At 42.1% G+C, this 27787-nt stretch overlaps 1 protein-coding gene across 1 annotated transcript in view; it reads right to left on the bottom strand.

The window, feature by feature from the left end:
- syt7a (synaptotagmin VIIa) overlaps nt 1-27787 on the bottom strand; it is an 86082-nt gene that overhangs the window by 23926 nt on the left and 34369 nt on the right. The window contains exons 2-6 of the mRNA XM_042228444.1: nt 23031-23087; nt 9771-9850; nt 8240-8374; nt 4794-4961; nt 2158-2574 (exon numbers count right to left, since the gene is read on the bottom strand). Of these exons, the coding sequence (XP_042084378.1) occupies nt 2158-2574; nt 4794-4961; nt 8240-8374; nt 9771-9850; nt 23031-23087 (857 nt within the window). The remainder of the gene's footprint in view (nt 1-2157; nt 2575-4793; nt 4962-8239; nt 8375-9770; nt 9851-23030; nt 23088-27787) is intronic.

Below are 27787 nucleotides of genomic sequence, written 5' to 3'. Positions count from 1 at the left end.
ATAATATTTCAAACTATCAGCAGAATTAACCTGTACTCCTCATTGAGAACCACTGAATAATATAACATGGTCTATGCAGTAATACTGTAGATACTGTAGGTATGATGTTTATTGGATCTCTCTACTCTCATCACTTTTAAGTACTGTATGGGCAATATTGTTAAAGCACTTTGCTTGAGCCATTGAGCACTGGGAAGGAGAGAGACCATTTAGAAAAGACATTACAGACACTGGGATAAACGATCGATTTAAAGCCACAAAAAAGCCATGTGGTCAAACGGCTCCAAAAGTCAACTATCTGTGTCAATGACATCAACGCATTCCTTCAGCAATGATTCATCAGGACAAGGATTCTGGCCAAGATTGAAATTAACCGGTTTGAACAATGGGTCACGTCTATTACCAGACCGCTCTGTCATCAACCATAGGAGGTGTTCCTGTTGCAGCAAAGTAGATACAACGACAATGACCTCAATCTCACATTAGCAACGATGATTCCTATAGCTGACTATTACGAGCAATATTCTCAGTGACCTTGGTGCCTGCATGTGCTACGTTGCTGGTGCTCCGTTAGCTAGTGTTATACTGAAACACCAGAGAGGCTTTATAACATGTTTTTTTTTTTAAAGAAGAAAGAAACAGATGATGAAAGGCTAGTGTAAAACTGATTCAGTCGACATTAAACACATGTTACTTTGGCAGTGTCCTTGCTCATCCCTTCATCCCCCACCCCCCCACCCCCAAGTACCAATATGTTGTAGAGGAAATGGGTCCGGTGACATAAGATCAATGCTTCAGGGTTAACACAAATCTACACACAGCTCCTTAACCCCTGTTCTTATAGTGTTGCAGTGACATGTGGGCTGTGTGATGTACACACGGTCCCGCACACGTGAGCAGGCTGGCAGCACAACCAGCAGTTATACAGAGATGATGAAAGAAAAAGAAGGTGCCATTTTAGCTGCAAACACTCATGAAACATGGATTAGGCCCGCTGGTGTGTCTCCAAAACCAGATATTTAACAGCTATCCAAAGGGTGGCTCAGAAATAGCATGATCTAATTGGGTGAGAAGGAGTGAATGTAAAATATATTGTGACTTTTTTAATGAGACCAAATTCTGAATGTTCTGAACCAGCACCAGCAGCGCTGTCCTGTAACCACAATTGCAGCAGACAGGCTGAATGCCATCCAAACAGATGTTACTGTTTAGCAGAGCATGCAGCGTAAACATTTAACAATTTTGCCACAGAATGGGAGCGAAATGGCCTCCAATATGTCATACCTCCTTGCTATTTTTTCTTGCACATGGCATTCAGTCTAAATTTAGAATAATAGTTTTCTAACAAACTGCACAATATAAAGCTTTTAATTTGTTACAACCGAGGGGTGAAATGTTTTGCCTACATGATCAGAAGACTCATTATTCTAGGATTTTCAGGAGCCATATCGAGTTACTATATGTACCCAATAAATAATATGTACTATGTATTTTTAGTATAAGTGGGTGGATGACTTGGTAAAGACATACCGTGTCCTGCAGAGCCACATAGTATACATAACAGCAAAAAAGAGAAAAGGTGCTATTTACATTCATAACTGTACCCCTTATTAGCATGATCAAGAGAGTTTTCATCCAAGCCAATTTCTTGTCTCCTCATCTGCATTAAGCTTCATTAGCATGATCAGCTCTAACATTGTCTGAATTGCCTTTGTAAATGTACATATAGAAAGAGAGACTATCTCCTTGTCAGCAGTCAGATTTACCACAAGTAGTAGTGAAAGCAATGATTAAACTCGACTCTGAAACTCACAGTTTCACACACACTTATACATACGCTTATATAGACGCGCACTGTACAAATTTTGACAGACAGAAGTAATATCCTTCCCTGGATATCAGATGCAGACTGAAAGAAAAAACCTGAAGGGAAAAGGCAGAGAACAATATTTCATAAAGGTAAAAGCAGATTAAGTTATTACTTATTTACTGATGTATTAGAAGCAATTTTAGTCAATGGCACTAAGTCAAGCAGTAAAGAACACAAATGCACACAATAACTCTGAAAGACCTAGCGTATACTGTAATACACTTAGACAGAGGCCTGAGCAGAGTGACGCTAGTTTAAAGCATGAATGAAGAGTTATAGAGACTCACAGGAAGGACTTGACATCCAGCCCACGATTCCGGATCTGGTCCATCATGTAATCCCAGCTGCCCGGGTTGGCACGCGAGCGCCCTCCTGCTCCACCTCCCCTATAGCGAGACGCACCTGCCGCTGCTGCACCGCCCCGTGCACCCCGGGGACCACCTCGTGTACCTGCATCCCCACCCTCACCACTGTTGCCACCTCCCTCTCCTCTCCCAGCACCCCCGCCTCCCCCAGGCTGTCCAGGTGCAGTGTGTAATTGTCCCAAGCTCTGGGATGTGGTGGGGGGATGGCAGAGACCAGGGCCTGACGGGTGGATGAGAGGCTGCTGAAGGCTCTGCTGGCGCAGCAGCGTCCGAGGCCGGGCCGGCCCGGAGGGTAAGTGCTCCAAAGTGGAAGCATAGGATAACACTGGATCCCCAAAGCTGGGAGGGCAGAGGAGTAGGGAGGAAAGAGAGCGTGAAGAAGGCCACGGCCGGCACAGAATAGGATGATGACGAGGGGCAGAGGAGTCAGAGGTAGAAGAGGAATGAGAAGATTTAGAAGAGGAGCCGTGGCAGGAGGTGAGTTGGTCAGGAGTGGTGATGTCAGGTGATGAGATGAAGAAGAAAAGCAAAGAATCATCAGGGATGAGACAAGGTGGCACAGGGCAGTAGGGAGGCACAGCAGGAGAAGTCAGGTTGACATCAGGGTAAATACAGGAAAGTTCATCCAAACAGGAAGTTGATGATGGACGGATGGAGGACGAGGAAGGCGGAAGAGTGGTATTAGAGGACAAAGAGGAAGAGGGAGGAGTGTTGGGAGGTGGAGACAGGAGGAGGAGGAGAGAGAAAGAGAGCAACGTGAGGCAGCAGCAGTAACAGCAGTAGCAGAAATAGCAGTAGAAGGTGCAGCCTGAGTGATCGCTGTGTGCTGTGTACTGCTCATGGGGCTGCGCCGGGCAGCAGTGTGTAGACTGTGAGGTAGTCTTGTGCGTCTGAGTCAGACGTGTGTGCACCCTGTACGTCCGCGAGGTTTGAGCGTGCTGTTTGCATGAGGGTGTGTTTCGTGGTGCCAGCGGTCGGATGTGCACTGTCCGCACGGGCGTGGAACGGCTCTGTGCCACGTGACCGCGTCGAGACGGATGGGTCGTGGCTTTGCAGCTTCCTGGCCTCGTCAGCGAGGGTTTTTTGGTCTGATGAGAGATCACCATTTCCTCTACTCGTCAGTCAACTTTTTCCCATCCCTGACAGACTCTCCTCCTTTCTCTCTAAGTCTTTTTCGTCTTTTAAATATGCGGCGCACCTCTAGAGACATCCGAACAGCCAACCAAGTTCTACAGCACGACTCCCTCCCTCTGCCGGCCTCTCATTTTTCACTCCTCCCCTTAATAAATGCTGTTTTATTGGCTCACTGCCTTTCCTAAAATGTCACAAACAACATAAAGATGTGTCACACATCATATATGATCGTATTTGCATGAGTATGTTATAAATACTTCGTTGCTACTGTATATTTTGTCGGTTCTATTGTCACAAACATGTCATCATCTTTTTTTTTCTAGTTTCTTCTACTCCCTAAATATATCCTCCTCTTTCTCAGATCGCTGTGTAACCCAGACTACCAGAATTAGGTCATGAGAGAGCTATTCACATCAGTTAGGGGCAGTTTACTCCGCATTGCATTACTTCACCTAACACAGTTTTGCATAAAGCTTTTAGCACGACACACATCACATTTAACAGTCACAAATAAAAGGATAAAAAGGTCAGTGAAAGGTGTTGCAAGAGTTCAATGTTTTGAGGGCGGAACAAGGGAAAAAATAAAAGAGAGAATATGTAGAGTGGCTTTAGCTGGTAAGAGGAAAAAGGGAGAGGGAGATGGCAACGAAAAGAGAAGAGGGTGACGATGGAGGAGAAAATGGGGTGCGAGACACAAACACAAGAGACATAGACACTTACAGCGGCCTGAAAATAGAATCCAATTATAGACAGGGGCAAAATGAAAGATGAGAAGAGGAGAGAAGGAGGGAACGAGGAGTGAGGAAGTGATGAGCGTAAATGTGTTGTGGAGGAAGAAGTCCCACACATGGAGTGCCAAAGGGAGGTGCAAAAATCACAAAGTACCGAAAGTTAGCTGCGTCTTTTGCAGCACACTGAATATAGACCCCCAGTGATGTCATGCGTCATGGCTGGTGGGTACAGACAGTCAGTGACCAACACACAGTTCGTCTTTCAGCCTAAATTTTAATTAAAGGGAGGTGAGGGTGGGGGGGCTGCCAGCGTGTGGTGCATTATTTCAGTTAGTGTGCGAAAATGAGACTATTTCTGTGCACAAAGCTGTACTGTGCAGCCGTTCTGCATGTGTCAGCTGGAGGCCTGAGTCAGTGTGATACAGCTCGAGGAACTATTGTTATCTTCTCATGATGAGGTTTGCATTCCCTAGCACTCACACCTTGCGCTGTGCCCACACGCTTACATCACGCTGTCATCGAAGCTGCACCTTCCTCCCCTGCTGAACTTGACCTCGCTCTCCCTGTTTCTATTTTGAATGGATTCATTCAAGGCGCGAACTTGTAAGAATAAATGTCGTGCCGTGGAAAGGTGTTTATTCTGCTGCACGGCGACTGAAATGTTTGCTTTTTCGGCTCGGGTTCCGAACTCACTTGCTGGGTTTCAGTCCTCCAGACTGCATGTGGCCCTGGACGGTCTGCCACCTCCCGGCCTTCACTCCCTCTGTCACCATGCTCTTCACGCTGTCACTGCGATAAGGACCCCCCCCAGTATCCCCATGGCCAGTTGCCGCCCCCTTCTGACCCCCTGACACTGCCCCACTAAGAGAAAGAGACAGGGTGCAAAGGGATCCCATGGCAGACAGAGGGTATAGAGGGAGGAGAATAACGACAGGCAGAGGAGAAAGAGACCAAAGAGTGTGAGAGAGAGACACAGACACACAAACACACATACACAGACACACAAACACACACACACACGCACACAGGGAAATAGATTGAGCAACCACAGGGCTGAGGTGGTGAGACAGATCAGTAGACTGTGTGAAGGGGCAGGCCTATTTTCCAGGCCAAGTGAGAGGCAGGTGGATAAAAAAGGTTTGGAACCTATTGAGGAGAAAAGCAGGGAATGGGGCAAGGAGAACAGAATGAAGGAGGAGGAGGAGGACGAGGGGGAGGAGGAGAGGAATTTACTGGGAGCCTGTGGAGGATGGAAAACCAGCAACAAGTCCCAGCTTTGGGCCTGGAGGACCAAAACTCTAACTGGCAGCAACAGTGTGCAGACACTAGTCATTGAGTTGAGATGTGCTACTTTATATGGCATTATATTCACTGCAGCAGCTTAGAGGATGAGTTCTGTTTGTGTGTTTCATCCGAAGCTGTTAAGTGCATCTGATCCTGATCTCAATGTCTCATATTTCATTTAGAGTATGTAACATTACTCAGAAATTAGTGAAATTCTTGAAACTCCACAGTCGAAATTACGGGGAGGGCAATCAGATGACAATGGCTACAGATACAGTGATTAATCAGTGTGTTCATATTAAGGCATGTCATGCCTACAGTGAAAGCATTGACGATCAAAAATAAAGAACATTAGTGCCCTCTGGTGACATGACTACATTTCATTAATATGCAAGGTCCTCCTGCTCTTAAAGACAAAATATATGAGGTAATGAAAACACAGTGAGTCCACGTGGGTACAGGAGGTGCGAAACTTGCACCGTGCCCGTTTAAAGGTCACCTTTCACATGAAACTCTGACCAATTGACCTGACAGCGCTGGTGGATAAGTCATCAATCACAACAACAACATAGATGACACTGCTGGAGCAACGGTCAACACAGGAGACATGAGCCTCATTTATCGAACTGAGCACAAGGGGGACGCTTTTACTTTTCATTAACAGGAGGAAAACATCAATAAGTGGCGCTATGAATCAGAGTATTCACAGATGTATAACGCTTTTAGACATCAATCCTGTTTCTGACTGAACTACAGTGAAAGCTTAAGAGATTTAAAAAAGAAGTAAAGCCGCATATTATTTGGCCGTTTTTTAAAGCCACCAGATAGATAAAATATTGAGTCTAATTAAAGTCACTCCCTAAGCTTGACTTCATAAATTTGAAAGATATCAACAGACTACAGCCACTTTTCTAAGATATTATGGTGGCTGCTGACTGCTCCTGACAAAAAATGTATAGTTTTATTTTTTTTTAAATGATAGAATTGAACTTCAAATCCAATAAATCCTTAAACACTGAGAGCGATCCTGCTGGATAGGAAACCTGTTTGATAAATGAAGCTCAGCGTCATTACAGAGACTGAAAGCTGCTGATCTCAAGAGAGTTTCAAACAGGAAATGATTTCCCAGCTGTCTGTTGGCTTTAGAGGCATATTATTGGTTGATGTCACAAGGTCAACCCATCTCTCCTTGGGAGAAATAAGTTCATAATTTATTCAGCTTCTAATTGAGTGTTTGCTTTTGATTTTAAACTGGCTCACACGTTATTGAAAACAGCCTATTTAACCATTACTGAAGTCAAAAGTTCATCTGTGTATGTTCCGTGAAAGCAAGTCCAGCTGAAAAGACGTCTATAAGGGCAATCAAGAAAAACCTTTAAAAGATAGTTTGGGTTGAATTGAATTTGCGCTATACACTGTAAGCAAAATTGAAATGAACTGAAGGTGAACTTCTAAAGAAACGAAGATGAGGGTCTATCGTGTGGCAATTTGAGATCAGCAGCCATCATCTTAAGGCATTTTTCAGACGCAAATGCATATAGCCACTGTGTTCATAAACACATTGCTGCCTCCTTTCTCCAGGCATTTTTTTAACACGCACTCCTCAATGGCTAGGTCTGGTAAAGATGACCAGTTATTAAACACTTTATCAGACATATGCCTGGTAGCAGGGTGTCTAAACTGTGAGCTCTCTCAGTGCCCACAGGGGCATGGCCTTGCCAATTCTTTATTGGAATCAAGTGCCTAGTGGATGGAAAAATAAATAAATAAATAAGAGCTTTCATTGCAGTAAGGAAAAGCAGTGTTACCATGAATTCCAAAAAGATAAACAACAGATGCAGTTCAAGTATTTCAGTGTTAGTAGCAGCACATGTTAGATTTTATACTGATGGGATTCAGAAAGAAGCCACAGATGGATGTAAACGGCAGGCGAACACTGGCACAAAACTGCAACCTGGTGTAACGGTCAACCCTCCACCGCCACGGCAACAACAACAGCAACCAGCAATTTTTAGCGAACACAAGGAAAAGGAGACGGAGATTACAGAGAAGGTGATTAAAGTATACACATCTCTTTTCTTTTTTTTTTGCTAAGGGGAACTACGAGGGTTGTCCGTCTCCATGGTTACACTCCATGGGAGAGAGGTTAGAGGTCAGGAGTTAGTGTTTAGCGGCAGGGCTGTAGGGAGTAGGGGGGCATCTGAACATGCGCCTCTGTGTTCATTTAAAGGTGACAAGATGTGAGGAGAAGCAGCAGAAATTAGCCTGCAGGGTTTACGCCGCTGTGCTGCAGTCGGAGTCGAACAGCCATTGCGGGATGCTGAAATGTGCATGTATGGCATTTCCCTCACTCACATTTCCCAGGCAGATTATGAGTAATCATTACTAACCCTTTGTGCCCTCGGGTGTGCTAGCATTGGATGGATTACTATAGATGGTGGAAATTAGATTAAACAAGAACAACAACAAAAAAACCAGGTCTTAAAATGTGCAGCCTGTATTTTATGCAACACTGTGACATTTATGGATTATGGCTTTTTTTTTAAAAAGGCCTTTGGCTAAACAGCCCCAGTTATTCATAAGAAAATGTGGGCCTAAGGAACAGAGACATAATGGAGATTACAAAAGTAGGTGAATTTAATAAGCTGTCATGCGTGATAACAGCCACATCGAGAAGTTCAATTTGATGATTGACTAGCAGTGGCGACTAGACAACTAGGAAACAGGGACGGTGGAAGGGTAAGGAAAGGAAAGGAAAGGAATGGAAAGGAAAGGAAACTGGAGTGGCACTGCCCCTGCCTCATTACAGCCCTGCTCAGGGGAAAGTCTCTTACCAGCTTTGGACCAAGACTCACTTGAGCGTGAGGCGCGGATCTCCATATGGGGCATAGGGAGAAATGTTTAGTACGAACTCCTTGGGTGGATAGGAGCTCCACCTCTGCTGCACTGTGCTGCTGTCATTGTTATTCCAAAAGTCTCTGTCTAGATCACTGTGGCCAGAGAGAGAGACAGGTCAGAGCAACACAACTATGGACAGCCTCGACACCAACCAACCATTCCCAACAGCCGCTCCTCGTTTTGGAGACGATGCAAGGTCGGTTTGAAGAAGAGGGTTGTTCTTAGAGCTGCGTCAAATGGGAGTTTGAAACAAAACAAGTCCAGATTCATTTCTATCTTTCTATATGAAGTAAACAAGCCACCATAGTGGTGTGACTGAAAAGTAAATAAATAAATTTAAAAAAAAACAGCAGCCTGGAGGAAAAAGGCATTCACTGAAAGCTTTTCATAGCAATGTACTGTAGCAAAGACACAGAGACAGAAAAAAAAGGAGATAGAGCAAGAGAAGAATTATACTCTGATGAATACATACAGCATGTGATTACATTCTGTTCATTAAGCATGGTACCACTGATGAGAGACATTTGAGTAAACATTAAGAAGTCTGGCCCCCGTCCTTCGCGTGAGCAGTGAGAAAGCGTGAACACATGAGACAGAAGGCAGAGAGGTAAACTGTAGACAGTCATAGAAGGGGAGAAAAAGGTGAGCAGAATCACTGATGTCATACAAATCACACAGCAGTGGTCAGAGCTGCAGCGCGGGGACAGAGCGGGAGAGAAAGGCGATACACAAAGAGAAGGAGTTCAAAGCTGAAATGATCAACAGAGCACAGCGATGCTGCTGGAGCCAGTGAGAGAGAAAATGCAAGAAATTAAGAGTTTAAAACAACCCAAGTCAGAATACATTCACAGAAGCTCGTCTTTAGTGCTCAAAACCGTTCAAACGGAAAATAAAAACACGGCGCACACACGGAAAAATAAGCTGGAGCGAAATCAGGCTACAGGAGAAAAGAAGTGATGAGCAGGTTAACAGAGGCATTTTGTGGAATAAAGTGGAATACTCTGAATTATGATTCTGACATTTTCTGGTACTGACCTATGGCCTTGTTTTATCAAGAACAGAAAATACCTTAATACTAGTTTGAGCCCTGCAAGAAATGTTAGAAAAAACACATCCTCCTGAGCATTTCACTGTGAATGCTCGAGTCCCCGCTTGTTTTACTTGACCCTGAACCGTCTTAAGTGATGCAGATGTGCGGCACTTAAAGGAGACCTGTCTTACATCCAATAAGATAAGTGCAGGAGCAGACTCGTCCAGCCAAAATCTTCACAGGTAAGATAATGCAGATTTAATCTTTACTGATTAAATCACTAACCTTTCATTTAATGTCTCCTGAACATGCTCTTGTAGAGATTGCCCTCTTCAGGATAGAACAACGTGGGCTCTCTTTCTTTTTTTGTGTAGTGTACATCGAGGGACTTGAAGCTGAACCAAATGGACTTCATTATCACCAGATTTTTCTACCCATACCAGTTACCAGGCACTTACTTGATGGCTTTCTTCTCCCCTCGCCCACGTGCCGAGTCTGGAGTGTCTGCTGTTTCCACTCCTGGCTTATTCCTCTTCCCCTTGAGCCAAGAGCAGGGGGATGACAGAAAAATAATAAAAACCAAAGGTTAGCTTAGATTTCTCCTTTTGAAGCCGTGTTTTTTTCAGTCCTAAAATGAAATGTAAATGCCTCTCCTGTTATCTCAGGAACACTGTGTCATCAGTCCTTTACCTCACGGTCTCCTGATTACACTAATCAAAGTCAAATCATATCTGCAGTGAAGAGCCATTTCTGACTATGACTATGAGACTGGAGTGTCTGTTGTTTCCACTCCTGGCTTATGCGTCTCCCCCTTGAGCCAAGCGGAGGGAGGGGATGACAGAAAGCAGAGAAACAAAAGGTTAGCTTAGATTTGTCCTTTGAAGCTGTGGTTTTGCTGTACTGATTTCAAGTGCGAATGCGTCTCCTGTTATCTCAGGAACACTGTGCCATTGGTCCTTTACTTCTTGGTCTACTGATTACACTAATCAAAGTCAAATCAAATCTGCAGTGAAGAACCATTCCTGACTATGACTATCATTCGCACCACCCTAAAAATTTACATGGCAATTGCCTGTTGAAGGTAATCTGCTGGGTGTTGCAGAGAAGCCTCTTGAAAGTCCTGCAAAAGCCTTATTTCAAATAGCTAGCACATTACCTGCAGTAACCAAAAAGTAAGGTCGGCTGTGGGCATTCTTCTGGAAAAGCTCATTTCAATTAAAGGTGCTTCACATATGTCATACTGAAGGTAAGCTCTATTGACACTTTGCTGGAAGTGGAATAAGGGGGGAGATCAGTCTGAATAGTCCCTATCCCACAAAATACAGTGAATGCAACTCTGAAAGTGATGCTCTGATACACATTGAGGATAGGATGGATAGGATTCTCCTATCTCCTTGTTACATTTCGCTCTAGTAGCCATGAAAAGCCAGAATCTGGTAGCCAGATTAGCCCAGCTAATTACAAAGCAGCAACACGGTGCATTTAGGCAAGTAAAGTCGACGTCCTGCTGAAGATCACACTAAGCATTAGAATGAGGAAGAAAGGTTGAAGTGACTTCGAATGTGACATAGTTCTTGGTTTCAGATGGGCTGGTCTGAGCATTTATCTACTGGGATTTTCCCAGACAGCCATCTCCAGGGTTTACAGATAATCTCCCAAAACAGAGAAAATAGTCAGTGAGCAGCAGATCTCTGGGTGAAAACTGTTATGTGAGGGCTGCGAGCAGGCAGGAATGGTGGACCCAAAGTGCAGAAGCTCGGAGGCAAAAGGTGAACTCAAAACAGCTTTAATGTTGAACTCAAAAAGGTAACAAAACTGAGACTCCAAATAAACTCAGGCAAGCAGCCAAAACACACAGCATCGTAAACAGTAGATCACAACACAGAGAAACACAGGGCTTAAATACACAGAGGGAGCAATCAGGGAATGGGTAACAGGAGGGAAACACAGCTGGGGCAAATCAGGCCTAACGAGACAAAGGAAGCAAAACCAGATGCATTTACATGACACAGACTTTCAAAGTAAAACAGGAAACATAACACAGAGACGCGAAATTACAGACAGACTCACAGGCAGGCACTACAACAGAGGGAACAGAGACGTGGGACCAGGGCAGACACAGACACTGACTGGACACGGGGATATAGCAGACAGGCGAGACAGCAAGGATTACACAGAAACATAAATCATAAGACAGAACTCTAACAAAGAAACCAAAGAATAGAAATGATAAATAATATAATAAACTGAAAAACACTGGGTGAACGACCCAGGCATCCTAACAAAAATGTCTTGTTGACATCAGAGGTCAGAGGAGAATGGCCAAACTGCTTCGAGCTGATAGGAAGGCAACCATAGCTCAAATAATCACTTGTTACTAAGGTTTGCAGAAGAGCATCTCTGAAATGATAGCACATTGAACCTTGAAGCAGGTTGGCTACAGCAGCAGTAGACCACACTGGGCACAAACAACTACAAAAACACTAGAAGATCGGAAAATTGTTGTCTGGTCTTGCGAGTTTCCATTTGTGCTGCAACAGTTCAGATGGCAGGGTTAGAATGTGCTGTAAACAGCATGAAAGCACGGATCAGTCCAGCCTTGTAACAACATTTCAAGCTGGTGGTGGTCTGTTGGTTTGGAAGAGATTTTCTTGGCAGAACTTTGGATCCATTAGTACAAACTGAGCATCTTTTGAATGCCGTAACCTACCTGAGTAATGCTACTGACCATGTCCATCCCTTTATGACCACAGTGGGCCCATCTCCTGAAGACAGCACACTATGCCAAAGAGCTCAGATCTTCTCAAACTGGTTTCTTGAACGTGACGGTGTGTACACTGTACTCAAATCAGTCCATAGTCACCAGATCACAATCCAATCAGTAAAGGAAGATTATCATCATGGGTATGCATTCCCCAAATCTATGTGATGTTATCGTGTCAACATAGGAATGTTTCCAGCACCTGTTAACTCTATGCCATGAAGAAATAAGGCAGTTCTGAAAGCAAAAGGGGGTCCTGTACCCAGTACTACCATGGTAGATCAAATCTAGATCTAAAAGTGGTTGGTGAGTGTATTTTTCCACGTCATTTTGAAATCACATTTGCTTTAATAACAAAACTAATCATAATTTTGATCTTAATAACATGTAGAGAAAACACAAAGGAAAAATCAACCATATATTCTGACTGCCTCTGGACTGACTCACTTCTACATGATCGATGCTCAGACAAAGCGAATCTATATGGAAATGCAAATGTGTCAGAATCTATATACTGAATCCCAGCAGGCAAACTGACACTGTGGCTTTGGATCCTGTTGAACTAGTTTCAAAGCCAGTGTTGACAATAACACTGCTGAGAAAAAATGATAAAGCCCACACAGCTCTACTGATAATATCCATTGCACACAGTGAAACAAAGCCACTCGCCTATTGTATAATCAGCGCTAACCTAAATTGGAAAGGTCCCCAAATAAATAAAGACTGATCTGACAGGATGACTCGCTGAACAGCTGCATACAAGAGGTGTATGCAGCTGTTATTATAGACACAGAGCTGCACTGAGCACATGTCCTCAGCCTATTCATGAACTTTTAAAGCACATTTTTGATATGACATGCTGGCTAGAGACCTAAAACCAGCGATTATGATTTCTTACACCATTCCCTATACAAATACTTGCACATAGGCAAACACAGTATTCTTGAACGATCATTTCTGGGAAGGCAGAACTGTCTGTATTTCTGTGAAGCGAGGACAAACTATCAAAGGAAACTCATGCATCATTCAACGCTATCGTGAAATTTTCAGGAAGGTGGGAAGACACAGATGATGAGTGAGAGTCCAGTACAGAAAGAGGGCTGAGGGCTGAAAATAGAAATCAAATTTGAAAAAAAAAAGAAAAGAAACAGAAGATGCTACCAGAAAGGAGAGAAAACAAAGGCGGTGCAGAACAGCATGAGAGACAAAGAGATGGGAGGAGGGGGGACAGGTGCAAATAGTGAACTGAGTGAAGCAATGAGTGACAGATAGTCCCGAGCGGGTTGGATGTGAAAACAAGGAAAGAGTCGAACACTCTGCAGTGGGCACTGAGTGACAAACACACATCTGTCTTTCCGTGCACGTGCACACACACACGCACAGCTTCAAATCCATCTCCTCTTCACTCTTCCTTCGGCTCATTCACAAGAATGGATGGCAAACACTCTGCTTCTGCCTTCATGGGAGGTGTGGAGGCTACAAAAATAGTGATGAATACAACGGCACAGACATGAGACGAGAAATAATGAAGAAAATGAAGTCAATATTTCAAATGGCGGCTGAAAAAAAAATTTGTTTTTTGTCTTCTTCTTTAATGGCAGGGAGTTTACAACGATCATAGTATTGGGTGGTGTCTGGCTCTGTGCCATTACTTCATAATAGTTCCAACTCTTATGATGAAGCAATTATAAAAGATACCCAAATTGCACTGAGGCTCCACTTAGAGAAAAAAAAACAATCCACTAATACGTTTTAACAATCAAACTGCAGCAGAGCAGGTTACAAATTAAATTATTGGAATATAGAAGGGCTGTAGAGCAGGACGTAGTGGAACTAAGAACCCAAGGCTCTCCAAAAAAAAGAGTAATTAGGCAATTAGCAAACATTTTCAAATATTACATAATCAGCATTGAAAGCAAAATAATACTTTTGGTTGAATAAATAGGCAATGTCTTGTTCTTTATCAGCTCTGGCTTCTCTCAGCTGTCTCAATTAGTTTTAGTAATGTGTTCATAAACTTTACTGATGGAAACGTCATTTTGCAATATATATCATTTAAATGCCTGCAAAAGAGTTCAAGAGTGACAGCGGGCCCTAAATCCTGAGTTTTTTGGATGCATTGTGCTTTTAAGTTTTATTGTGCCACTTTATGTTGCTGCAGATTATGCAAGCGCCTGGCAGTTTGTCCCCTCAATTGTGCAAATAAAACATAATTTTGTTGAAGCCATGTTTGGAGGTCTTTTTTTATCAAGGACTAAAGCAAGCCACTCTAAGGATAAGAAGACAGCGAGTTCTTTAAATCAGGCCAAAATAATGTGTTTAAATTTGAGTGAGTGGAAAAAATAAATTGAGTCAGGTCAGGTGACATTAGCAAAATACTGCATCTCAATACTGAATGCCTCAGTTTGTTTTTCATTCCTGATGAAGAGCTGCCCTTTTTATAACCTTCATGTGGATGATTCATTTCTGTTGCATTAAATATTGCAAAATTGGAATTTAAAAGCTTTACAACAGGTTTAATAGAATCACTGCCATTGGCTCCTTTTTCTGATGCTGTTATTCATTTGTCGATCGTAAGTATTTGCTGTGGTTTTCTCTGGGTGGGGTTAGCAAGGATAAGCAAGCTTATTAAAATTTCAAAAATGTTCCAAGTAACTCTTATCTATAGCCCTAAGGCTTTCAATCTTTTTAGTTTTTGAGCTGTCACTTATTAAATTTGGGGAAATTTATTAAGGAAAACCAGCAAATATGTCAACTATTGGCTAACTATTCATTCTAGACATGTAGTCTTTCATGCTTCATCATGTCTTGAAAACTCGCTGGATGCCCTTTTTTGGAGAAGAAGAAGTTTTTATATGATACAATATTCAGGGTTCAATGTAGTGATATGGCCATGTAAACATTAGACAATTTAAGCTTTTTTATTGTTGCTTTTTTTACTGGTGTAATTTTACTATGCCATCTGAAACAGGTCATTTGTAAATGAGATATTGAGTCTAAATCAGAATACGCGTATAAATAATGGTTAAATAAATATGGGTTTGCAGCTTTAACCAATTCAACTCTTCTGTGAAGGCTTTCCACAAGGTTTAGGAGAGTGTTTATGTGAATTTTCACCTCTCTTCCAGAAGCTAATTTGTGAGATCAGACGCTGATGTTGGATAACCCTGGCTTGCAGTCTGCTGTAATTCATCCCAAAGGTGTTCTGGCAGGTTGAGGTCAGGACTCTGTGCAGGCCAGTCAAGTTCTTCCACTCCAGACTTGCAAAAAAGGTTTGATTTTGCTTTGTGCATGGGTGTGCACTTATGTTGAAACAGGAAGAGACCATCTCCAAACTGTTCCCACAAAGTTGGGAGCGTGAAATGTCTTGGTATGCTGAAGCATTAAGAGTTCCTTTCACTGGAACTAAGGGGCTGAGCCCAACTCCTGAAAAACAACCACAACACTATAATCCCCGCTCCACCAAACTTTGGCACAATGCAGTCAGACAAGTACCGTTGCCCTGGAAACCACCAAAATCAGATTACTCCATCTGACTGCCAGACGGAGAAGTGTGATTCGTCACTCCAGAAAACACATCTCCACTGCTTGCCGGTGAGTCCAGTGGTAACGTCCTTTACACCACTGCATCCGACGCTGTGCATTTCGCTTAGTGATGTAAGACTTAGATGCAGCTGCTTGGCCATGGAAACCCATTCCATGAAGAATACACAGTCTACACACTGTCCTTCAGCTAATCTAATAGCCACGTGAACTTTGGAGGTCTGTAGCGATTGACTCTGCAGAAAGTTGGCGACCTCTATGCACCTCTGCATCTGCTGACCCCACTTTGTGATTTTAGAGTGACTTATTCTTTCACAAATGTTTGTAGAAGCAGTCTAACGCCTAGGTGCTTGATTTCATAGACCTGTATCCATGGAAGGGATTGGCACACCTGAATTCAATAATTTGATTGGCTGAGTGAATACTTTTGGCAATATAGTGTAACTTGCCAGCTGTCTCCAGAGAGACAGTGTCTGAGCTACATGACCAACAAACTAATTCAGCCCCCACACACACAAACATAGACACATGTATTTACTTTTGTCATTGATATAATCTGATCAATACTTCTTGTTTTGTAAGAGAGCGTTGACTTGATGTTGACTCTACCGTACTCCTTTTAATTAGCCACCTTACCCAAAACTGAGTTTTCTCATCTAATTTGTAAGACTTGCTGTTTCTTGTTGTTCAGTAAGCTACGTCTTCTTTTGTCTTATTTTTGTCTAAAACAGAGCGAATTAAGACTGTACAGGCTATTCTGAATTATTAACTACTACTTATTAACTTGCCGATTCTCTTTGTTTTCTGTATTTGCTCCATCAGATAAGTGAGCTCAGACGAGTGAACAAAGGCTTGATGCTGGACTGCCCAGGGTAAAGCTGAGGGTTTTCTTGAAGGAACACATGAGAGGAGACTGAGTGAAACTACCACTTTCTCTGTCTCTGCTGGCAGTGCACTGCCTTCCAACACCCAGCTGTGTTTGTTTGCTGTGAATTAGCAGGCAGCAAGAGTCTACATGCTCGCTCAATATTACCCACATCACACCATAATTAGAGAGGAGTGCACTATTAAAATGGTCGTCTGCTGCTAAATCATCAAGTGATCACTGAGTTTTTAGCATCTGTCAAAACATTTTTATATACGTATGTGTACCTGTAGTATTTTCTGACATGAAGAAGTATGTAATGGCGGAAAGATAAGACACAGAAAGAACCGACACCGCTTTCCGTCATTGAACGTGACAGGTCAAGAATCCAAACGTTTACATACTGTGCAGTTACTGTAATTTTCCCGATGATTGTGACAATTCTCCTTTTGAAATTCTGCAATTATCAATTTTCACATCTCCCCCCTCCTCCGATGAATGTAATTACTATCATCCCATTAACGACTGTGAACTCCTGACACCCACTTAATGCAAGCAAAGTGCCGAATGTTGTTGATACAAGCCCAACAGGGACTGAATCAGGCTGCGACTGTGGTCAGGTCCAATCTCAACCTCACTCACAACTATGTCATGGATCAAACGGCACAGGGCTCACAGGAGCAGGCGGAGAGTTTCTGAATGCCAAACAGCCACTGCTGCCCAAACAGATGTTAGCTGCATCACCTCTGATATCTCAAAATCTCTCCCAACACCTACAACACAAGCCCCCGCTGACGGTCCTCAGCTTCTCAACGCACGAGCTCATCACTGCATTATCGTCTGTACTTCCTTTAGTTGTCAGGATGGAAGAGCACAGAATAATTACTTGACTAAAAAAAGCAAATATTAAAAAAATATTAATTGATGCCAGCGAGTTTATAAACAGCCATGAGCAAACAGGAAGTCTAAGGAGAAGCATTCAATTTGTAATACTTCCAGGGGGCTTAAATAACAGAGAGCTAAGCAAGAAGGAGGCTTCAGGATGACTGCACATGAGGACTTTTTAAATAAAAACCCACTGCACTGGTTGCCAGCTCTAAAACACCGAAAGCAACACTCGCCCAAAATGTCTTGTCTATTAACCTATGAATCATAAGCGAAAGTGGCATGGGCCCACTCGCAACTGACACGTGAAGCTTCAGGCAAACATTTGTTTTTATGAAAGCTGACACTGTCAAAGAGTACACTCAGAAATATCAAAAATTAGAGTTTTAGACATGGACTGGCCCGCGGTGGCTTTAGATAAAATGAGCATCAAATGATCGAATGCTGAGAGCTTTTTTCCTAATGACAGTATCATGTGAATAAAAAAAACAAAAGCCTGTGTGATTTTGTATCATACCATATATTGCAGGTATTTAAAATAACAGGGCTTAGTTGGAAGTTACTGTGATAAAGCAAATTATACTGTATGTGCACTCTACTCATGCTTTCAGGCAATACGGCACTGCCACGGAAAATAACAGAGATAAAGAGCTCCAGCTAAGTGTGGATGCGGAAACCTTTTGTAGCGCAATTTATGTTAGAAGAACAGATTATATAGCTGCCAAGCCTTCATTGTTGTTAGCCCCATATACAACATAGGCATTTTGAAGACGATAAGATTAACGTGGGAAAATGATTTTGAACAAGATTAGCAGTTTTTGTGCTTCGTCAAAGTGCGCTGTTTTACCAATAACAAGTTTCTCATCAATGCAAATGACCGCCATTCATCTCAGTCACACTTAATTATTTTGTACATCAACCGTCTGCATTTAATGTGGTTTCACACCAGTGGGCGGCTGACATTTTTCTCAAAATAAGTGGTCCAAAGATTACAAAGGCCTTAATTAACATCTTAATGCCACTCTGTATAACCCCCCGCCACAGCACACACACGCACAAAAGCACACGCTCTGATGTAAACAGTGTAAGATGCACAGATAAGAAAAAAACATAAGTACGCAAATTGGTATCTTCAATGAGATGGTCATCCTGTGCCTGAGGCACAGTTTTTTAGGTTTGTCAATTTAGACTTGTTGTTTATATGAGCCTGGGAAGTTTTTTTTTAGCCTTCATAAATTAATGGCACAGAATTATAATACCTATTTCCCTCTTGCCAAATACCCTCATGTCAGACCTGGTTTCCTGGCACCTCTCAGGTGGAGCAGTAGGCTGGTCTTTCTAGTTTTCTGGAGCTTGTGCACCTGTTTCTCATCAGCTCATCAAGGATGCAGTATTAAAGACCGGCTCAAGCGGACTTGTTGCCTCTTCGTTGGTGGTAATCAGGGTTCGTAGTGGTTTCTCACGGTTCCGTTCTCCATGAAATTCCTAACCTTGCTTTCTGTTCTGTTTCTCTGGTGAGTGGCCTGGTGCAAAGACAGCTGGAAACACGTCTCTGAATTTCCTTGCCCTGTGGAAAGTTTCTGGACCACTCCTTCAAACTCGGTTCACCTGCGCTCTCATGCTGGTTTCCTCCTGCTGAGGGAAAAATGCTTTCCAGTTTCTAATCTGCCTGCCCATTTTCCACCCCATACTCTCCCCTCCAAGCTCCTGTAAGGAGGCAACTTTCCTGTCCAAATATACTGTTCAGTTGTTTCTTGTCCCTGAATCCTGGATTTGGCTCCATATTTATTGGCATTATGACAAAACATAATGGAGGGTTTAACGTAATGACTGAGATCTTGAATTTGGTTGAAGATGTAGGCTTACCAGACACGATTAGGTACTCATTTGTTTTCCTTCAGAACTATCTTAATTCTTCATTGCATAGATTAAACAAGGGGCTGGAAACAGTCCTCAAAGGTGCTTTACTGGATTGAGATCTGGTGACTGCAGGCCATTAGAGTACTGCTATGTTCAGGAAACTAGCTTGAGATTATCTGAGCCTTGTGACATGGTGTGTTATTTTAAAAAGATGGGTACACGGTCTTGGCATGGTCAGCAACAGTACTCTGGTAGTTTCCACTCAGGGACCCAGAGTGAGCCATGAAAATATGAAAACTATATTGCACACCATTAGACAATGACCAGCCTGCACAGTTTCTATAAGGCAGGATGGATCCATGCTTTCATGCTGTTTTTGCCTAATTCTGACCCTACCATCTGAATGTTAAAGGACCAATTAAGACTCATCATATCAGGACATTTTTCTTTTCAATATTCAATATTTTGTTTTTTTGCACCTGTATGAATTGTAGTCATTGGTGCCCAGTGTGGTCTGCTGTGGCTGTAGCCAATCTGCTTCATGACTTGACGTGCTATGATTTCAGAGATGCTCTTCTGCAAACCTTTATAACAAGAGAGTTGAGTTCCTGTTAGCTTCCTTTCAGCTTGGAGCAGTCAGAGATCTGCCGCTCACTGAACATTTTCTCTGTAGAGATGTTGGTGTGGGAAAATCCCAGCAGGTCATCATTTTCTGAAATACTCAGACCAGCCCATCTTGACCTTGTCTAAATGTATAAATGCACTGAGTTGATGCCATGCCACTGGCATTAGCAAGGATGTGAACAGGTAAACCTAAAAAAGGGGAGGTGAGTGTATTCCTCTTAGCCTTCTTTTCACAAATCAAATATTAGCTTAAAAGCCTGATTGTAATGTAAAATTACCCCATTTTTTAATTAAATCAAAGCCAGGTCCAATTAAAATAAATCAGTGATATTGGCTGCCTTCTTCTTTATTCTTGCTATTGTTAGAAAGCATGACATTTGCAAGAAGAAGAAAAAAGCTTTCTGTTTTATAGATGATAACATATCCAACATAGTGCTAGAAATAAGCTCCTGAAAACAATACAAATAAAAACTATAAAAAAAAAACAACTATAATAACTGTGGTGTGAGGACAGTTGCCCACGCAGGGTCATAAGGCCTAAAGATCGGCCCCCTATCCCAGCCCCCTGCTCCTCTGTGGCTGCTGCACAGCACTATCACAGGATGGAAATAAGATCCATTTACAGCAGTGCTCTGGAGAGGACCTAAGGGACTTTCCAAGGTAGTGGCAGCAGAACTACCTCCATCCACAGCAGAAAACTGGGAGTCATTCACTGCTCCATTTACTTTAAAGTGGAATATCAAATATAATGTGATGTTCCACTGAAGCAAACAATAGAAAGCCTGTGTTGTACCTCTGTTGCATTTCAGCACAGATCATTTCCTCCCTATATGTTGTAATGGCATCAAGAAGTAATCTAGATACAGTCACCTTGCTGGCGATACAAATGATATTATGTAGTGAGACATGTGGTGTGTGGAGCCTGTTGCAGTGCCAAATTCTGCCATCTGTGGACCAGTAAGTTTAACAGCAGCGTGATGGTGAGCTCAAATAAATAGGAGTTGGAGCCAACAATAAATGTGAAATAGGTGACCCGTGTTCCTCGGTTGTACAAGCACAGGATGAACCTGAAACCAATTAACTTTAGAGGCATGTGAATATAAAAAAATAAAAAAAAGAATCAGTCAGCCAAAGTGCCACCAGCCCATACCGCTCGGTCTGTCTAAAGAGTGGTTGCCTCCCTTTAATCAATCACATTTCATACCACATAATCACGATGACATGCCCCCTGTCAGAGGTCAGTCTTTTTGATCTGGTTCTTCCCATCGAGTGGACTGGTGCTGACGCTGTATCAGCACTCTTTAGAAATGCTGAGATGGTCATATTTAGGAGGTTAATTAGTACCCTACTACAGTGTTTATCAGCCTATTTCATCTAATGTACTCATACAGGCTGTCAGATGGACTCAACAACCCTTTCATCAACAGCACCTCATTAGAATTCATGTTAAAGTGGATGTGGATTACTTTCAGCTGTTTGCTTTTAGCGACAATATTGATCGGATTGTAAGCGAACTGTCTTAGCCATTTAACTATAAATACAACTAATACTCCATTAACAAGTGATCATAATATTTAGCAAACTATCTGAATGGTTTATCCATTAGTTTTAGCTCACAGTTTCATTGTTTTAGCTGTACTGTTAGCTAATGCCTTAACTCACAGCCACAGTTTAAGCTAGCTATGGTCATTCCTAAATCATTTATCTGTTCCTTTATGTTTTCTTTATTGTTATCCTTTTTGTTAGCTTATACCCATTCTTCTCAAAGCTGTTTAGTTCCACTCAATTGTTGAGTTAAATGTATTTTTGTGGCAAACACATGATAATGTTTCTATGAATCTCATAACCCATTTGGAAATCACTATAATGCTGCTTTTTACAGGGACTCCTTAGACTGAGAAAGGGCCTTGTCATTTTGCAAATGTCTTTAAGTTGGTCCCATTGGATACATCGTTTCTTTCTAAACCTTTTACAGAGTACTTTCTATTGCATAATTGTTTGAGTTTTTAAAAAGCTGTATTATTCACAGGACAACAAAGAGTCAGTTCAAAGTCCATTCACTGCAAATATATGAATGTCTTATTTTTTATTGTTCAGTTAGAAACCATCTTATGATCCTGTCATCCTCTTCTGATAAACTTCTAGAAGAATCGATGAATAGCTGTTTAAAAATTTAGATAAAATTAATTCTAATCCAGATACAGTGATTCAACTACTTACACACTAATTAATGATTAGCAGTTAATACAAAACACTGTAAAATCATTATTAATAATCCCGTTTTGGTTAGTGCTGAGAAAACTCAAAATAATGAGGCAAAATGAGTTTTCAAAACTTGTTTCCAAGAGTTTTGACAACTCAAATTTGTTGTTAAGCTAATTACTATATTCCTGTGAGGTGAACAGTAAAATTATAGCTTCAGCAGCATATATTTCTACCATCAAAACAAGTTAGAAATGTTTGTTGAATTTAAAAAAAATTCCAGTTCCAGTTAGTAATGTAAAATTTGCATTTACAACTTTCATTTCCTCTGTTATTTCCCACAGTAAATCAATCCACATATATACCTTGGCACAGATTTCAATGCCAGATGCAATCCTCCCATTTATCCAGGCTTATGATCAGCAAGGGCTGAATACTAGTGCGTGTACTGGAAAAGTTGGATTTGTGTTTCCTGTCACTTCTAAATCAGGGAACTTATGCTTGATTCGCTATCTTGCTAACCTCACAGGAATATTGTAATTAGACAATTAATGATAATAATAAGTAATTAACAAGAAAATTCAACTTGCTAGAAGTAAAGTCAACAATAACAGTCAAGTAGCGCTAGCTGTTAATAACAAGACTACTACTTGCAATGCTGTAATTAATCCGTCCACATAAATTGTTGCGTTCGAAATTTCTCAACTGCACAAAATATTTGCACAGACTTTCTTTTTTGATGATGCTCTGAAATTTCTTTTTTTGTAGCAAACCCACACTGTTTATTTAAGGCTCTCTGATTACTGAAGGATAATGGGGTGGCAACAAATGTGACTGGAAGCTACAGTGTATCTGTTGTGAGTCTGTATTGTGTGTCTGTGTGTGTGTGTGTGTGTGTGTGTGTGTGTGTGTGTGTGTGTGTGTGTGTGTGTGTGTGTGTGTGTGTGTGTGTGTGTGTGTGTGTGTGTGTAAACTCACCAGCTTGCGCACACCAACCACAGACGCCACAAAGAGCCACCAGCCAAACAGCACACACTGTCACTGCAAGGGAGACCAGGAACACACTGAGGGACACTGAGCCTGTGCACAAACACACACACATACAGGGGGGTGGAAAGAGATTTTTTTTTAAATGTGAGTGATGCTTTTTGGTACACACACAGATATTTTCTTCAATATGTGTAAAAAAGAAACATGGAGGACATTGTACATCATGTTGTCAAAGGGTGCAACCCAAAAGAAAGCAGGGATTTCTCTCACCACGTTTAATTGAATAGCCGAGCAGAGCTCCCTTTTTTTCTTTTTTTTTTTACATTCTCATAAAAACCTAAGAAATACAATCTCATCACCAGCCCTTTCATGCCGGAGCGTTTCAATACCTTTCCAATAAGGAGTGGAGCCAGGCATCACTCAGATGCACACACATCACTGTCACTGTGTCACAGCTTGTTAAGTGACAGTCTGAAAGTGGAGGGAGGAGGGGGAGAGAGGAGGAGGAGAGGAGAGGCTGACAATACAAGAGAGCTCATGATTTATGGGTATCGGTAGATGCCCAGCGAGAGAGGTGGCTCTGGAAGAGAGTCATAAAAAAACATCATCTATTGCTGCTCACATGTGTCTCAGTGTGTGACTGAGTCAGAATAGATTCACACATCAGCGCTCTTGAGTTTTCAATTCCACATTCTCTCACATTTAAAACAACTGGATGGGCTTCACTTTGCAGCACGAGGACAGACGGCCTCACTGAGCTTTTCTTATCTGCGCAGCAGGAAAGATGGCTATGTATTCAAATTCAGGATTTCTTTCTAACTGATTCTAAAACATACAGCGATAAATGGATGTCAGGATACATTTTCACACCCACAAGTGATAAACAATGACAAACAGGCTGGCTTTGGCTTTCAGTTACTGGGTTTGCCTTCCTCCCAGCTGCTGTCTTCTTTCCTTCCTTTGCTTGTCATAACTGCCCTTTCCATTAAGGATACACCAATATACTGGCCAGACGTGGGGCCGGTACTGGCCGTAGGCCTACAGGCAAATGAGATGGCATTAAGTAATGGCAGTGGTGTTGCATTAATTTTTGTGCCGGCCTAACGATTAAAGACAGTGGGATGAAGATGTCATGGTAGCTTTTCGTTGATTTAGGCGATTAAAATCTTAGGCATTGTATTAGAGTTTGACGTTTTGGATTAAAGTTATCCTCTGATTTCACTATACTCTGATTTCATTACTATTCTAGCAATTTTCAGCCTTGCTTCTTGCTTGATTAGTTTTATCGTTGCACTGTGATATCTGGTCCCTGTTTGTGTCACGCTCTGAGTTGGAGATTGTTATTCATCCCTCTATCTCGTCACGTCTGGATTATTGTAATTCGTTGTTTACTCATCTTAACAAAACTTCCTTGGAGCATCTGCGGGTTGCCTTCTAGGTACTCGCATGACACAGCGCTGCTAATTCAGCTGCAGAGACTCTCCATCAACTCCAGACTTTTTTTTTCTTTTAGAGTTTTGCATGGACAAGCACAAGAACTTTACATCCATGCATCGCCAGGAGGTCTCTGAGGTCATGTGATCAGGCTCAAAACTAGACAGAGAGTTTGCAACACTGGAAAGCTCTCTCACTGAGACCTTTGGACGTGGCGATGGCTTTTCAAAGGCAATTTAAACTTGCCTTTCTGCATGGTGGTATAGCAGGTAGTTTTTTTTGTAGTGTAGTGCTTTACACATTTGCCTAACAAGCAAAAAAAATCACAGCTTCAATCCTGGGAGACGACACGCTTTTCTGGAACGCACCGGCCCAGGAGTGAGTTCCGAGGTATCTGGAATGTGGCAATAGTCCCGTCTTCTCTTTGTCTGCTGTTAAAGTGTCTGTTATGCCTTCCTCTGTGAACTTGTGCACCTTTGGCTTCAATAAAAGGTTTTTTATTGTTATTTACATCCCACGTCCTGCATTTGGGTCCATCCTTCAGCACTCCACACATCAACTCCTTTCACAGAAGAGTTAAACGACTTCAAAACAGTCGAATTACTTCTTTATAACAAAGATGTCTTTGTGACCCTGACATAAAAGAGCCAAAATAAAGAGCCAAAAAGTATTTTAAACCTTGGCATCAGCCCATAATTTACCATCACTGCATCCTTACTTTTCATCTCCCTTCTCTGTCACATCTTTTGCCTTATTGTCCACCTTGCCATCTCCTCGGGGAACTGATGTGACTAGAAAGGAATAATAGTGGCAGGTGATATTTCATAGGGAAAGTCTGAATGGGATCTCCATTTTATTCGCGCTTTCCCTCAACCTGAACCGCTGTTTTCAAGTCACTGAGACACCCGAGGCCACTTCAGAAAAGAGAGAGCAAACTCAACCACACAAGCATTGCCACACACGGAGTCTTTGTGGGACAAAGGATGGTTATTTTGTCTTATAACATTTTATTTTGTGGTGCAAAAGAATCATTTAGTTTGCGCATTAGAAAAAAAAACCTTGAACCCTGGATGGGGAAATATAGGCAACACAGACTGTGCATCCCTTATAAAAATAAATAAATAAATAACAAGTAATGTCATCCTTTTATTTTTCCTTTATCAATGTTCCTGCTGACTGTCCTCATTTCAGCTAAGCAAACAACCTAAAATGAGGAATAGTGTTGCCAGGTCCTTCTTTTTACCTGCCAATAGCTGGTTTGTGTTAGCCACCTTAGACTCTCAACAGGAGCCAGTAAATTATATCATTTATTACAGTTTAAATGCTTGTTTACCGGTTTGTCTGTCGATCCACTTTTAAATATGTCCCTGCACCATTGTGACCAGCTAATGATTTGTGTACTCTGTGGAGCTTTCCTAGAAACAAGATTTGGCTTACATTCAGTGCTTTCTAAACAAAATGTCGGCATCCTTGACTTTTAACACAATGAACCTATTTCATACAGCGCCACATTTAATTTCATTATGTAGCAATAATAATGTTTTTTGCATTTCTTGTCAAGTTCTTACCACTCTTAGATCAGCTGTAAACTGAGAAAACAATAAACGCACAAAAAGCCTCAACCACGCAACTCCTTCAGCAGCTCTGTGTCGTGAGCTGCTTGCAGATGTTTCTGTGGATTTTCAGACTATAGCGACAGAAAGAATACGTGTCTTAACCGGCGCCAGCGGGAACTGAACTTTGCTCTGTGTGGCTGATGGAAACCTGCTTTTACACCTGTATTGCCTGCAAGATAAGAATCCTAAACATCTCAAACATTAGACACTACCTGAGTTTATCTCCTGATTACAGAGACTGACCCAGACTGGAAAAAAAAGGCACAATCCAGCTCGACTGAACATGCACTGATTGTACAGATACAGTAGATATAATCAGCATAATAGTCTTTATCCATCCATCTGTCTTTATCAACAGACGGGCTACTAATGGTAAAGAAGAGCAAACATGCCCCTCTGAGCATGAGAGGGTCAGTGAAACGCACCCATATCCTGAATGATGATTATCTCTATTCATAGCGGTTTGAAAATAGATGCCATGTACTCTGCTACTGTATATTCACAGAGAAGTCAATAAAGCAGAGTCCATTAGATGCTATGACATCAGCGAAGGGAGTGATAGATCTTAAATAAGGAGAGCTGAACTAGTGTCCAGCTACGGCTTGTGGTAGCTGCAGAGCTAAGTGGCTCTCTGATGGCTGTTTTGAACTGCGGAAGAGGTTGGAGACTCAGGTGGATCTGTGAAAGCCAGCAGCTGATGTGGGGTCCTGTATTCTCTCTGAAGGTCGGAGGGTGTGGGGGGGTGTGCTTTATGAGCTGTGTCAGTCATGAGAGCTAAGGGAGTAAAAAGCTTCCAACTAAAACGCAGTCCAAAGAGGCCATGCTACTGCTCTCAGTAATGGACAGCTGACTTCTGCTTTCCACTTCATGGGATATGTGCTCCTTTTTTGGGAAACACTATAGACAGCTATAGCATGCAGGCTGAGGGATGACGAGAAGGAAATGCACTGCTTCTGCAGTATTATGAAGATATGCAAATCTTCAGCGCCACGGCTGTGGAGGAAAAAGAAGCATCATTAGAGTAAGAGAAGCCCGAACAACGCGCAGCTATCACAGCACTCAGGAAATTCAATTTATCTTTCCCCGTGAACACTACAAAACTTTTAGCCTGAAATCCTCGAGCAGGTGATACATTAGCGAGGTGGAAGATAAAACTTGTATGCCGGAGCTGAAATAAGGTTTCCACTTGAAGTTAAACGAGGGCAGCAAACATAAAATGCAATCTTTACCATATGTAACCAAGTAACGAAAGAAAGGACCCTTTTTAAATGAAGGCTGGTGGAAAATGGCACCACTCAGTAAAAACTGACAAGTGAGCTAAACGAGCCATTGAACCCTTTGATCAGAAGCTTTTAGAAGTCAGAGCACTCTTGAACTTGAAAGTCGCTTGTTTGCTTGAGATTTCAGTGGCGATCGCTTTTTATATGTACATAAAAGAGAAAATAAATGGCACTACATACTGGTGTGAGTGGTGACGGTGATGTTGTAAATGAGCCTGCAATAAAAACCCCTTTCAGGACAACAAAGCGCTTCGTGTAGGAGGTTAAATGTGGACGGCTAACGAGAACTTGCAGGAAATATCAAAGCGCAGACTCTTTTGCATAGAGTGTATGGCTAGCAGCATTGAGGGATAAAATGCACGTAGTAGATCTGGTGCACATGAAGTGAGGTAAGCCAGGCAGAAAGGGACCAATC

The sequence above is a fragment of the Haplochromis burtoni genome, unplaced genomic scaffold, assembly GCF_018398535.1.
Source record: "Haplochromis burtoni strain Fernald_Lab_line unplaced genomic scaffold, NCSU_Asbu1 Contig_324, whole genome shotgun sequence".
Taxonomy (NCBI): Eukaryota; Metazoa; Chordata; class Actinopteri; order Cichliformes; family Cichlidae; genus Haplochromis; species Haplochromis burtoni.
This window is presented reverse-complemented; position numbering and strand designations above follow the sequence as displayed.